The sequence below is a fragment of the Mobula birostris genome, chromosome 4 (genome assembly GCF_030028105.1).
Source record: "Mobula birostris isolate sMobBir1 chromosome 4, sMobBir1.hap1, whole genome shotgun sequence".
In the NCBI taxonomy this organism is placed as follows: domain Eukaryota; kingdom Metazoa; phylum Chordata; class Chondrichthyes; order Myliobatiformes; family Myliobatidae; genus Mobula; species Mobula birostris.
Genome location: NC_092373.1, coordinates 155,796,133 through 155,810,438, shown reverse-complemented (window position 1 = coordinate 155,810,438; position 14,306 = coordinate 155,796,133). Strand labels below are relative to the sequence as shown.

Sequence of the window (14,306 nt, the reverse complement as noted above, 5' to 3'; positions counted from 1 at the left end):
ACCAAGTACTCCATAACCGCGTTCTTAACAATTGATTCCAACATCTTCCCAGCCACTGAGGTCAGGCTAACTGGTTTATAATTTTCTTGCTGGTGCCTTCCTTCTTTCTTAAAGAGTGGAGTAACATTTGCAATTTTCCAGTCCTTTGGCACAATGCCAGAGTCCAATGATTTTTGAAAGATCATTACTAATGCCTCCACAATCTCTACTGCTACCTCTTTCAGAACCCTAGGTTGCAGTTCACCTAGTTCCAGTGACTTATGTACCTTTAGGTCTTTCAGCTTTTTGACCACCTTCTCCCTTGTAATAGTAACTGCACTCACTTCTCTTCCCTCACCACCTTTCAGCATCTGGCACACTATTAGTGTCTTCCACAGTGAAGACTGATGCAAAATACTCATTTAGTTCATCTGTCATCTCCTTCCCCGTTATTATTTCTCCAGCCTCATTTTTAGCAGTCCTATATCTACACTCATCTCTTTTTTCATACATACTTGAAAAAGCTTTTTCTATCCACCTTGATACTGTTTGCTAGCTTGCTTTCATGTTTCATCTTTTCCCACCTAATGATTCTTTTAGTTGCTCTCTGTAGGTTTTTAAAAGCTTCCCAATCCTCCGTCTTACTTTTACCCTGCTTTGTAGCATGCCCTCTCTTTTGCTTTTATATTAGCTTTGACTTCCCTTGTCAGCTGATTGTATTATTCCGCCTTTTGAGTATTTCTTTGTTTTTGTAATACACCTATTCTGCTACATCAGACTTTACTTTTTCCCTATCAAATTTCAAGTTGAACTCAATCATATTGTGATCACTCCCTCCTAAGGGTTCTTTTACCTTAAGCTCTCTAATCGCCCCGGTTCATTTTAAAGCACCCAATCCAGTATAGTTGATACTCTAGTAGGCTCAACAACAAACTGTTCTAAAAAGTCATCTCATAGGCATTCAACAAACTCACTCTCTTGAGATCCATTACCAACCTCATTTTCCCAATTGACCTGCATGTTGAAATCACCCATGACTATCATAATATTGTCCTTTTGACATACCTTTTCTATTTCCCTTTGTAATCTGTGGTCCACATCCCAGCTACTGTTGGGAGCCTTGTATATAACTGCCAACATCTTCTGATCCTATGTCACATTTTTCTACAGATTTGATGCCAATCTTCACTAACGGAGCCACGCCCTCTGGTCACCTTCCTGTCCCTCCAATACAATGTTTAACCTTGAACATTCAGCTCCCAACTTCAACCATCCTTCAGCCACGATTCAGTGATGGCCACAACAATCTGTAATAGTGCAACAAGATCATCCACCTTATTTCTTATACTCTGTGTATTGAGATATAACACCTTGAGTACCATATGTGCTATCCTTTCTAATTCTACATCCATAATGTTTTGATACTCAGCCTGTTGGCTGCAAATGGTCCTACCACCTGCCTGCCCTTCCTGACAGTCTGACTGCACACTATATTTACATTTTTTTTAACCATCTATCCTATCCTGAGTCCTTTCACTCTGGTTCCCAACCCCTGCCAAATTAGTATAAACCCTCCCCAACAGCTCTAACAAACCTGTCCGCGAGAATATCGGTCCCCCTCAGGTTCAGGTGTCATCTGTCACTTTCCAACAGTTCATACCTCCCCGAGAAGAGATCCCAAGAACCTGAAGCCCTGCCTCCTGCACCATCTTCTCAGCTACGCATTAATCTGCCAAATCATCCTGTTTCTACCCTCATTGGCACGTGGCAGAGGCAGCAGTCCAGAAATTACTACCCTGGAGGTCCTGCTTCTCAGCTTTCTACCTAGCTCTCTAAATTTTCTTTGCAAGACTTCTTTGCTTTTCCTTCCTATGTCATTGATACCGATATGTACCAAGATATCTGGCTGTTCTCTCTTACTCTCCAAAATGCTATGAACGCAATCCAAGATGCCCCTGACCCTGGCCCCTGGAAGCAACATTGCATTTGTGTGTCCCAGTCACGTCCACAGAATCTCCAGTCTGTTTCCCTGACTACTAAGTTCCCTATCACGACCGCTGCCCTCTCTCTCCCTTCCCTTCTGCACCACAAATAAGCAAGAGAAGAAAAATGAGACAGAATAAAATTGCAGGTCAAACTACAATGGGCCATACTTGCTGCCAAAACAATCTGCTTTACTCAAAGCAAAGTCACTTTCATCATTCTGTTTGAAAGCTGCGATTAACTCTGATTCGCTTGTACAAAGAGGACTGCTACTGTTAGAAGTGTGGTTTTGATCCAAGATCAGAGAAAAGAACTGAAGAATTAGTGGGCAGAAAATAATAACTCAATTTCCAAACTGAAGTTTGGAGAGCTGCAGGTATCTGCTTTACGCCTGCAGACAATTTGTCGGTGAAGGAGAATTGAATTTTAGGCTGAGCATCACCCCTTAAATATGGTGTTGTCAGTGAGGGTAGAGGGAAAGGGATCAATAAGGAATGAGGAAGATCATAAGTGTGATGGAGACTGTAAGCCATAGCGAGAGATGCATGATAATGTGGGAGGCAAAGTGGTGGGCAATGATAAGTAGCAGACTGATGTGACCAATGTTTTAATATAATATTTGGAGTATCCCTGGAGAATTTTCTCCAGGTGTTGAGTTTCAAAGCACACAGTAGCCAGTGGGCAATTCTCTATAGAACTGACAGCTAAAATTCAGCACAATGCAGCACATATCAATGTTTTTATATGTAATATTCTCCATTTGTTAAAGCTCATATATTAACTTTACATTCCAAAATGCACATGTATTCGAATGCATAATATTGTTACCCAACACATGCTGAGCAAGAAAAACACTATTCTTCAGCACTGCTTGGAAAGATTATTCTTCTAGAAAGACACAACCAAATTTTAATTTTTATACCAAAGTCAGAAGTACAGAGCTGCTGGATTGCTTAACACAGATCTTACTCTACACTGAATTTGCAGTCACTTCCATCCAATCTTCATTGAGAATGGATTTGGCAATGCACCTGAGATTCAGAAAGAAATGGGAAGAAAATGGACCAAGTCCTAATAGGCAAAGACTTCAAAAATACAAGTAGAAATGAGCCACTCAGATGTTCACACCTGCTCCACATTCAATATGTCACAGCTTATCTTTTACCTTAGCTATGTTTTCCTGTGTTAAACTCACATCCCTTAATTCCCTTAACATCAAAAAATCTATTAGCTCTGTCATGAACATACTCAGAAAAAAAATAAAATTCTAAAGAATCACCAAGAAATTTCTTCTCATTTGTGTCCTATAGTATGGCCAACCTCTCACTTGAAGTCTGTGACCCCTCCCGTCCACTGTTCTAGGCAAGCCAACCAGCCCTACATCTACCCTGACAAAACCCACAAGAATTTAAACACTTTCATGATAACCGTACAGTATAAGCTCAAGAGAATGCAGGCCTAGTGCATCTCTCCTCATGTGACGTACCAGGAATTGAGCTTTGAGCTTTCACTGCACAGCTTCTAGGAAACACATCTATCCATACGTAGGGAGCCCAGGCTTTTCCACAATATCCCAGATAAAGTCTCATCAGAGAAGAAAGGAGTTAAGGATTCAAGACTGTTCTCAAAGTTCCCTGGAATAAATGTAACAGCCTCAGTGACTCCTGAGAATCCCTGACACAGTAGTACAAAAGTTACATCTACTATTGTGTAGATTGCAACGCAGGTGCAATCTTGACTCCATTCTACCATTTCCCCCAACATTCAAAGGCATATTAGGAAGTTAACTGGTTGTTACCAGTTGTCGCCAGATGATTGGAATTGATGGGACAAGAATTGGGGGGGGGGGCGGGTGGAATTGATGCACATGTGAGAATGAACAGGTTACAGCCCCTACAGAACTAGAGTGGAACCAAGTAATCCTCAATCCCAAGGGATCTCCTAAGAGTATGAAGATATTATTTTGGCCATAATTCATGCATTCCAACCCTCATATAATAGGGTATGAAGGTTCTCCGTGGATTGTCACCTTGTCGTGGTGGAGAAGCTTGTGTGGTCCTGTGATCCCGAGAGCAATGCTTTCTGGAGCTATGCTCCTGGTAGGGTCACCCATGGTGGTAAGGTCAAAGGTGAGGTCCCTGACAAAGAACAATCCAACCAGGACCTCAACAGTGGAACAGGCGGACAAAGTTACTTTGAACTCAACGGCTGTTAAGGCGGATGAAGGCTGCAACAAATCCATCAGCTCTAATCATTGTGGTTTCCATGCCATTGGAATCAGTTAGTTGATTGGTGAAGTTAGTGTGCTTCTTGAAGTGCAACATCAAGTACACATTAAAAAAATACATGCACAGGCGTCTTCACTCTGTGGGCCACTTCTTCAGAATGAAGACCATCATCCTCGACCTCGAGAGATAGCCACGACGACGATGACAATAGGATTCCACATATAGACTGGGGCTCGCATATTGTAAAAGGGTTAGATGGGAAAGAGTTTGGCAAATGTGTTCAAAAAAGATTTCTTAATCAGTACGTAGAAGTCTCAACTACATTTAGGGATCATAATGGCATTAAGTAATTATGGAAAAGGATAGGTCTGGTCCTAAGTTGAGACTCTAAATTGGAGAAAAGCCAATTTCTTTGGTATCAGAAAGCATCTGAAAAGTAAGGATTAGAATAGGTTGTTTTTGGCAAATGTGTACTTGTTAAACAGGAGGCCTTCAAAAGTTAAATTTTGAGAGTATAGAGTTGGAATGTTTCTGTGAGAATAAAAGGGAAGGATAACAGATATTGGAAACATTGGTTTTCGAGAGATACTGAGGCCCTGGTTAAGAAAAAGAAGGTGATGCAGACAGGTAGGAACGGGTTCTTAATAAGTGTAAGAATTGCAAGACAACACTCAAGAAGGAAATCAGGAGAGCTACAAGAAGGCATGAGGTTGCTCTAGCAGACAAAGTGAAGAAGGATCCTAAGGGCTTCTACAGATACTTTAAGAGCAAAAGGATAGTAAGGGACAAAACTGGTCCTCTGGACGATCAGAATGGTAATCTATGGGTGGAGCCGAAAGAGATGTGGAAGATCTTAAATGGATTTTTTGCATCTCTATTTAGGCGGGAGATGGACACAGAATCTATAGAAGTGACGTATAGCAACAGTGAGGTCGTGGACCTTATACAGATTATTGAGGGGGTGTTTGCTGCTTTGAGGCAAATTAGGGTGGATAAAGTCTTAGGGCCTGACAAGATATTACCTCAGACCTTGTGAAGAAATTGCAGGGGCCCTAGCAGACATATTCAAAACACTTGTAGCATGGGTGAGATGCTGGAGGATTGGAAGATAGCTAATGTTGTTCAGTTGTTTAATAAAGACTCCAAGAATAACTCAGGAAATTATTGGCCAGTGAGCCTCACATCAGCAGTAGGAAAGTTATTGGAAGGTATTCTAAGGGACTGGATATATAAGTATTTGGATAGACAGGGACTGATTAGGGATAGTCAACATGGCTTTGTCAATGGTAGGTCATGTCTAACCAATCTTATAGTGCTTTTTTGAGGAAGTTACCAAGAAATTTGATGAAAGAAAGGCAGTGGATGTTGTCTACATGGACTTTAGCAAGGCCTTTGACAAGATCCTGCATGGGAGGTTGGTCAAGAAGGTTCATTCACTTGGCATTCAAGACGAGTTATTATATTAGATGAGACACTGGCTTCACAAGGAAGGCCAGAGAGTAGTAGTAAATGGTTGCCTCTCTGACTGGAGGCCTGTGATTAGTGGTGTGCTGCAGGGATCAGAGCTGGGTCTATTGTTGCTTGTCATCTATAACAATGATATATACGATAATGTGATAAACTAGACCAGCAAATTTGCAGACAACACGAAGACTAAGGGTGTAGTGGACAAAAAGGAAGACTATCAATACTTGTAATTGGATCTGGACCAATTGGAAGAACGGGCTGAAAAATGGCAGATGGAATTTGATGCAGATAAGTGTAAAGTGTTTCCCACTGGGTGGATTCAATGGGGTAGATCGTACACGGTGAGCAGCAGTGTGCTGAGGAAGGCAATAGAACAGAGGGATCTGAGAATACAGATCCATAATTCTTTGCAAATGGCACCATAGGTAGATAAAGTCATAAACAAAGCTTTCGGCATATTGGCCTTCATAAATCAATGCACTGAGTACAGGAGTTGGGATGTCACATTGAAATTGTATAAGAGGTTGGTGAGGTCTAATTTGGAGTATTGCATACAGTTTTGGCCAGCTACCAACAGTTAAGATATCAATAAACTCAAGAGTTTAGAGAAAATTTACAAGGATATAGTTGGGGCTTGAGGACCTGAATTATAGGGAAAGGTTGAATAGGCTAGGACTTTATTCTTTAGAATGTAGAAGATTGAGGGGAGATTTGATAGAAGTATACAATATTATGAAGTATCTAGATAGGGTAAATGCAAGAAGGCCTTTTCCATGGAGGTTATGTGTGACTACAACTAGAGGTCCTGGATTAAGTATGAAAGGTGAAAAATTGAAGAGTAACTGAGGGGGTACTTCTTCACTCAGAGAATGTTGAGAGTGTGGAACACAAGTAGTAGATGCCGGTTTGATTTCAATATTTAAGAGAAATGTGGACAGGTACATGGATGTGAAAGATATGGTGGGCTATTGCCTGGGTGCAGGTTGATGGGACTCGGAAGATTAATGGTTTGGCATGGACTAGATGGGCCAAAGGGCTAGTTTCTGTGCTGTAGTGTTCTATGACTCCATGACTATGACGACAAAGGCCAAAACATTACTTGCCTTCCTAATCGCCTGGAAAATCTGCATATTAAGTGATTCATATACAAAGGCACCCAGGTCACTCGGAACACAAACACCTTTCAACCTCACACGATTTAAAAAAAGTGTACAGTATTTTTGACAAACAAAATATTATAGATTTGCCATGTGGTCTTGTATGTGAATTTGACAGGAATTAATCTTCTGGTCTGAATTGTAGCCACCAGATTGGGGGAGGGGGTGGGGAGAGAGGGGGAGAGACGAATGGAGATCCTGTGACATTTAGCAACAAAAGATCATGCAAAATTGAAAGGAACCATTTTGTTAGGTTTGTCAACCATATTATTGCAAGTTGTTTCTAAAAGCAAGCCCACAGCAATTTAAGTGAACACACATTTTAATCATTTATCATGCATCACCGAGCAGCTCTTTGACCATGCCAAACCACTGAAGTAAAACAGAACCGAAATGACCCAAAAACGGAGCCAAGTGCGAATACTATGTCTACAAATTGGATTGAGCAACACTGTTTTTGCTGGACACCAATCAATTTTCGTGAAAAACAAAGTTATTTTTGTGAGTGGTATAGTTCACCATTTTTACCTTCAGCCCTTTATGCACTTGCTGTAAAATGGATTACACACATAATTAGTAGCAGAGGTGATGTCCAGGGTCCACACAAACCACGCACAAACCCCAGACATCACCTCAGTAACTTTCACTCATGCATGAGTGAATGGCCATACATGGACAACTTGTTTTTAACAGTCTTCTTACATGGTGTATCAACAGCTGCAAGGTGATGCCTGATAAATGTATTCCCTTAAATTGCTGTGGGCTTGGTTTTTCAAACAGCTTGCAATAATAATAATAATAAGCTGAGAGCCTGATTCAGATGGATTCTCTTTAAGGTTATTCCATCTAACTACTCAGCCAACCCGACCACAGAATGCCCTTCCCTATTACAATCTATAGTCTAACCCTCTACTCACCCACACACCAATCTAATGACCTAAACTCATTCCTCAACCAACGCTCTGGCTGACAACTCTTACAACCATAATGTAACCACACTTATTAACCATAACTCTTCACCCACACTCCATCTAACATCACAATCTCCAATAACAGACCCTAACCCAAAACCTCTATATACTGGAAAGTACCAAAATCATTGCTGATCTCTGTCATAACCTTCCCCTCTCTGCCTTATCTATGGGCCTCAACCCCTTGTCACTGACGAGACCTGGCCCTGGGCCCAACATATTTCCTCCATGCAGGGGAAAACACAAGTCAAAATCTTGTGAGGTCTGGTCATCTGTACACAATGCCTTCAATCACAGAATTTCCCAGCATAAGTCTACAAGCAAAATGTTTATTAACCTACTACGGCCCATTTAACAGTTTTGGATGCATTGACAAACCAATCAACACAAGTTTAAATAGATTGAGTAGATTCCTCCTAATTCCATCTTTAGGTTCAATAAAATACAGCATTTACAACAGAGTTATTTAGTTTAATGAGTGAAATCTTTTAAAGGAGCCTGTTCTGAATTGCCAATATTGTAACTTTGACTAACGTAAATCTTCTTGGTGAAATATGCAAAGTGTGTGTTACCCTTGATAAATCATATGAAGCTGTTAAAATAAAATGGACACAGCTTATCACACCTGAACAAACTCTTAACCCATATTTTCTGTAAGACTACAAGACATTGGAACAGAATTATGCCAATTAACCCATCAAGACGGCTCTGCCATTCCATCGTGGCGGACTAATGATCCTTCTCAACCCTATTCTCCTGCCTTCTCCTCATAACCTTTAACATTCTTACGAACAAGAATCTATCAACTTTCATTTTAAGTTATACCCAATGACTCCAGCCTCCAGCCAGTGGTGGCAATGAATTCCAGAGATTCACTACGCTCTGCCTAAAGAAATTTCTCCTCACCTCAGTTCTAAAGAGCTTTCCTCATTCTGTGCCTCCTGGTCCTAGATGCCCCCAATAGGAAACATCCTTTTCACTTGCACACAATTTAGGCCTTTCAATATTCGATAGGTTTCAATGAGATTCCCCGCCCCCTCATTCTTCTAAATGCCAACAAGTACAGGCCCAGAGCCATCCAATGCTTGTATCTTACCCCTTTCATTCCCGAGTCATTCTCATGAACATTCTTTGGAGCGTCCTCAATATCAGCACATCCTTTCTTAGATAAGGGGCCCACAACTGCTCATAACATTCCAATCTGACCAATGTCTTATACAGCCTCAGAATTACATTCTTGCTTTTATCTTTTAGCCCTCCTGAAATTAATGCAAACATTGGACTTGCCTTCCTTACCACCGACTCAAACTTGCAAGTTAACTGTAGGTACTCCTGCACAAGAACTCCCAAGTCCCATTTGCATCTCTGATTTCAGAATTTTCTTCCCATTTAGAAAGTAGTCTATGCCATTATTCCTTCTACCAAAGTGCATAACCATACACTTCCCAGCAGTATATTAGAACTGCAATTTCTTTGCCCATTCTCCTTATCTGTCTAATCTGTAGACTCCCTGCTTCTTCAACATTACCTGCCCTCCATCTGTATTTGTGTCATCCATGAACTTGGTCACAAGATCATCAGTTCGAGCATCCAAATCATTGAGATATAATGTGAAAAGAAGCGGTCCCACACAGACTCCTGTGGAACATAGTCACTGGCAGCCAGGCTGAAAACTTTATTCCCACTCTTTGCCTCCTACTCGTCAGCCAATCTTCTATACATGCTAGCATCTTTCTTCTAATACCATGGACCCTTATCTTGTTTGGCAGCCTCATGTATTGCATCTCGTCAAAGCCCTTCTGAAAATTGGGAGTTGTAAATCTAGTCAAGAAGAAAAGAAGAGCTTACGAAAGGTTCAAAAAACTTGGTAATGATAGGAATCTAGATTATAAGGCTAGCAGGAAGGAGCTTAAGAATCAAATTAGGAGAGCCAGAAGGGGCCATGAGAAGGCATTGGCAGACAGGATTAAGGAAAACCCCCATGGCATTCTACAAGTATGTGAAGAGCAAGAGGATAAGATGTGGGAGAATAGGACCAATCAAATGTGACTGTGGAAAAGTGTGTATGGAACTGGAGGAAATAGCGGAGGTACTTAATGAAAACTTTGTTTCAGTATTCACTACAGAAAAGGATCTTGGCGACTGTCAGGATGACTTGCAGTGGACTGAAAAGCTTGAGAATGTAGATATTAAGGAACAGGATGTGCTGGAGCTGTTGGAAAGCATCAAGTTGGATAAGTCACCAGGACCGGACAGGATATACACCAGGCTACTGTGGGAAGCGAGGGAGGAGATTGCTGAGCCTCTGGTAATGATCTTTGCATCATCAATGAGGGTGGGAGAGGTTCCGGAAGATTGGAGGGTTGCGAATGTTGTTCCCATATTCAAGAAAGGGAGTAGGGATAGCCCAGGAATTTATAGGCCAGTCAGTCTTACTTCAGTGGTTGGTAAGTTGATGGAGAAGATCCTGAGAGGCAGGATTTATGAACATTTGGAGAGGCATTATATGATTAGGAATAGTCAGCATGGCTTTGTCAAAGGCAGGTCGTGCCTTACGAGCCTGATTGAATTTTTTGAGGATGTGACTAAACACATTGATGAAGGTAGAGCCGTAGACGTAGTGTGTATGGATTTTAGCAAGGCATTTGATAAGGTACCCCATGCAAGGCTTCCTGACAAAGTAAGGAAGCATGGGATCCAAGGGGAAATTGCTTTGTCGATCCAGAACTGGCTTACCCACAGAAGACAAGGAGTGGTTGCAGACAGGTCAAATTCTGCATGAAGGCCGGTAACCAGTGGTGTGCCTCAGGGACCCCTACTCTATTCACAAAAATTTTTATAAATGATCTTGATGAGGAAGTGGAGGGATGGGTTAGTAAATTTGCTGATGACACAAAGGTTGGGGATGTTGTGGATAATGTGGAGGGCTGTCAGAGGTTACAGTGGGACATTGATAGGATGCAAAACTGGGCTGAGAAGTGGCAAATGAAATTCAACCCAGATAAGTGTGACGTAGTTCATTTTGGTAAGTCAAATATGATGGCAGAATATAGTATTAATGGTAAGACTCTTGGCAGTGTGGAGGATCAGAGGGATTTTGGGGTCCAAGTTCATAGGACACTCAAAGCTGCTACGCAGGTTGACTCTGTGGTTAAGAAGGCATATGGTACATTGCCCTTCTTCAATTGTGGGATTGAGTTTAAGAGCTGAGAGGTAATGTTGCAGCTATATAGGACCCTGGTCAGATCCACTTGGAGTACTGTGCTCAATTCTAGTCGCCTCACATAAGGACGGACGTGGAAATCATAGAAAGGGTGCAGAGGAGATTTCCAAGGATGTTGCCTGGATTGGGGAGCATGCCTTATGAGAATAGGTTGAGTGAACTCGGCCTTTTCTCCTTGGAGTGACGACGGATGAGAGGTGACCTGACAGAGGTGTACAAGATGGTGCGAGTCATTGATCGTGTGGATAGTCAGAAGCTTTTCCCCAGGGCTGAAATGGCTAGCACGAGAGGGCATAGTTTTAAGGTGCTTGGAAGTACGTACAGAGGAGATGTCAAGGGTAAGTTTTTTTTTTTTTTTTTACGCAGAGAGTGGTGAGTGCATGTAATGGGCTGCCGGCGGCAGTGGTGGACGCGGAAACAATAGGGTCTTTAAAGAGACTCCTGGATGGCTACATGGAGCTTCACAAAATAGAGGGCAATGGGTGAAGCCTAGGTAGTTCTAAGGTAGGGACATGTTTGGCACAGCTTTGTGGGCCGAAGAGTCTGTATTGTTCTGTATGTTTTCTATGTTTCTATCCAATCTCACAGCCACGCATCCGACCCACCCCCCAGGCATACATCACCTATATCCGAGCAGGGAAACTACAGTGGATCAAGTGCAATCCAACCTAATGCATCGTTATTACCTCAGTATTACATTTTGTCTGAAAGAGTTCTCGTGAACTAATTTGGAATATTGTTGCTCCTGCTGTTATAAATTTAGTTGTTTAGAATAGTCAGGCTGTCCTAAAAAAACTCCCACATTCATCACAATGCGATATATCTAGTTACATAATTGCAAAACCAGAAACACAACACATACTTGGGAATGGTCAGAGTCTTTGTGGGAAAGGAGGAAATCAGAAGTATGTTTGAAGAAGGGTTCCAGTAAGAGACTGTTTAAAAAGCATGGCTACCAAGGTATAAAGCACAAAATATACCTCCTGATAGCAAGGCTCCCTCTGGAAAATGTTGATGTTGCACACAGATTAATATTTGTTATCAGATGGCGAAAGATTTGAAAGAACCTGAGGTGGTACCTAATCTAGTTGGTATTACCATCATGAATTCACTTGCCAGGAAGATTTCTTTCCTTCCCTCTCTCACTTACATAGCAGAAAACTACGGCTCCTTGACTTACCTCATCATCCACATTCTGCATGAGCAGCTCAGCTTCTTTGTCCTCTTGTTCCTGTTTCCTATAAAGAGCCTCCATTTTATGCCTGGCCTCTTGGACACTTGCAGCAGCTAATATGGCTAACATCTCTTTATGCTCTGTATTCAGCCTGCTCTCCGCCTCTTCAAACCGTTCTCTGAAAACCACGCTGAATCTTTCCTCTGAAAGTGGTGAAAGGTCTTTGCTGTGCTTGAACTTCTTGAGCAACAACAGAACTGCGTTCAAGTTCATTTTTTTTCTATGATATTCAAGATGGGTATCCAATCGTACTGCATTCAATAAATGCAAGCTGCAAAACAGAAACCAAATGTTATATTACGTCTAATTTGTGTGGTAAGGAATAAGAAAATAACCTAATAAAATCCACAGACAATAAAGAGGTCCAAGGTTTTCATTGTCAGCCCAAATGCCCCTTCTCCACTTTGAGGTAATGTGCTGGGTATAAATCCAAATTTATAAAGATATTACAGTTAAAGGCTTTCCATTCTCACTTAGATCATTTACTCTATCTAGACTTATACCTGAGTAATATCTACTCAGCAGAGCTCAAAAGGCTTGGGGTGGACATACAAGCAATGTGGGCTGCCTATCAGACCTGGGTGAGGGCATTCGAGGCCTCAGTGCTAGGATACTGGCCTGGACAGGGACATTATCTCTGGTTCACATCTTGCCAGTGAATTTGCAGGAATTTGTGCCGACGACATTGCTAATATCCATCCAGTGTTTTGATGTGTCTTTTGTAACTGACCGATGCCCGTGAAGCTGGGATCACTGCTGCCTGATGAACATTAGCTTTATGCTGTAGCTGAAGTTCTCATTCTTAAACTTAATTCTATTTCTTTAGATGACCAGAAGAGGTGCTCTATTCCTGAAGGCAGTGGTGAATTTCACCATCAACGTCCACATTTCTGTGAGTTAGATCCGAAGCTATTCATGGACAAATGTGGACCAGTGGGCATTGTTATATAGCTGATTATTGTTGTGCAGAATCAAAAGAACCAAAGGATATGGGATCAGTTCAGGAAAGTGTCGCTGAGGATTGTCCATGACTTTACTGAATGGCAGGGCAGACACATGAAACCAACGAATCTCTTTTTGTTTCTATTTCTTACGTCCTTATCTGCAAATTCTGCTTCCTTGTCTGCTGCAGTGAAAGAAATGTGGACAGACAACAAAAAGGGTAAAAAAAAACAAAACAGACAGACAAGAAGGGAAACAAAGAAGAGAAAACAAAGATGGTTAAGCTGCTACAAATGTGACTTTCTGATATTTTATATCATGTCTTATCATGTGCATCTCCACCAATCTTGTCCATTTACATTGTGCTTTTGATGTGGCCACCTAGATCAGTGAGACCAAGCACAGACTAATGCCCTCACTCCTTGCGACCCCCTATCATCACCCGTTCCCCCTCGGCCTGGCTCCAACTGGCTTTTTTGCCAGCTTTACCAATAATTCAGCTCCCTTTCGCTCCCAACTACCCCAACCAACACCAAACCTGGCACCATCTGCCAATCATTCTTCACCCATCCTCAGATCTTCAGTCCACCAATCATTTCATTTATTATCAAAGTATATAACTCTGAAATTCTTCTTCTCCAGATAGCCATGAAACCAAGAAAGAAAAGAAAGGCAGCATGAGCATCAACCCCCAAATCCCTCCTCCCCACACAAACAAAATGAATAAAAACTGAACTGTCACACAAAAAAAGATGAGAAAGATCAGGTGAAAACACAGAATACAAAAAAAAAACCGTAAGACTGAAAAAAGTCTATAGTCCAAGTTGACATCCAAAATGTAGAAAACCTAGGCAACATTTTCTTCTCCCTAGCAGAGCAATCTCACCAGCGATAAAAAGGCAGGCAGCTGGTGTTTCAAACTCACTCATCACTTTAGTTGCTGAAATGGAAACATAGAAACGTAGAAAACCCACAGCACAATACAGGCCCTTCGGCCCACAAAGCTGTGCCGAACATGTCCCTACCTTAGAACTACCTCGGCTTTACCCATACCTCTCTATTTTTCTAAGCTCCATGTAGCCATCCAGGAGTCTCTTAAAAGACCCTATCGTTTCTGCATCC

The 14,306-nt window shown here is 41.7% G+C and overlaps 1 protein-coding gene across 8 annotated transcripts in view; it reads right to left on the bottom strand.

Annotated features, from left to right (window-relative positions):
• Window positions 1–14,306, bottom strand: part of LOC140196681 (limbin-like) — a 239,638-nt gene that overhangs the window by 166,716 nt on the left and 58,616 nt on the right. For all 8 annotated transcript variants that reach the window (XR_011885776.1, XM_072256298.1, XM_072256292.1 and 5 more), the window contains exon 10: window positions 12,189–12,513. Coding sequence is in view for 7 of the 8 variants with exons in the window: in XM_072256298.1 (XP_072112399.1) it covers window positions 12,189–12,513 (325 nt within the window). In the remaining variant the exon portion in view is untranslated. The remainder of the gene's footprint in view (window positions 1–12,188; window positions 12,514–14,306) is intronic.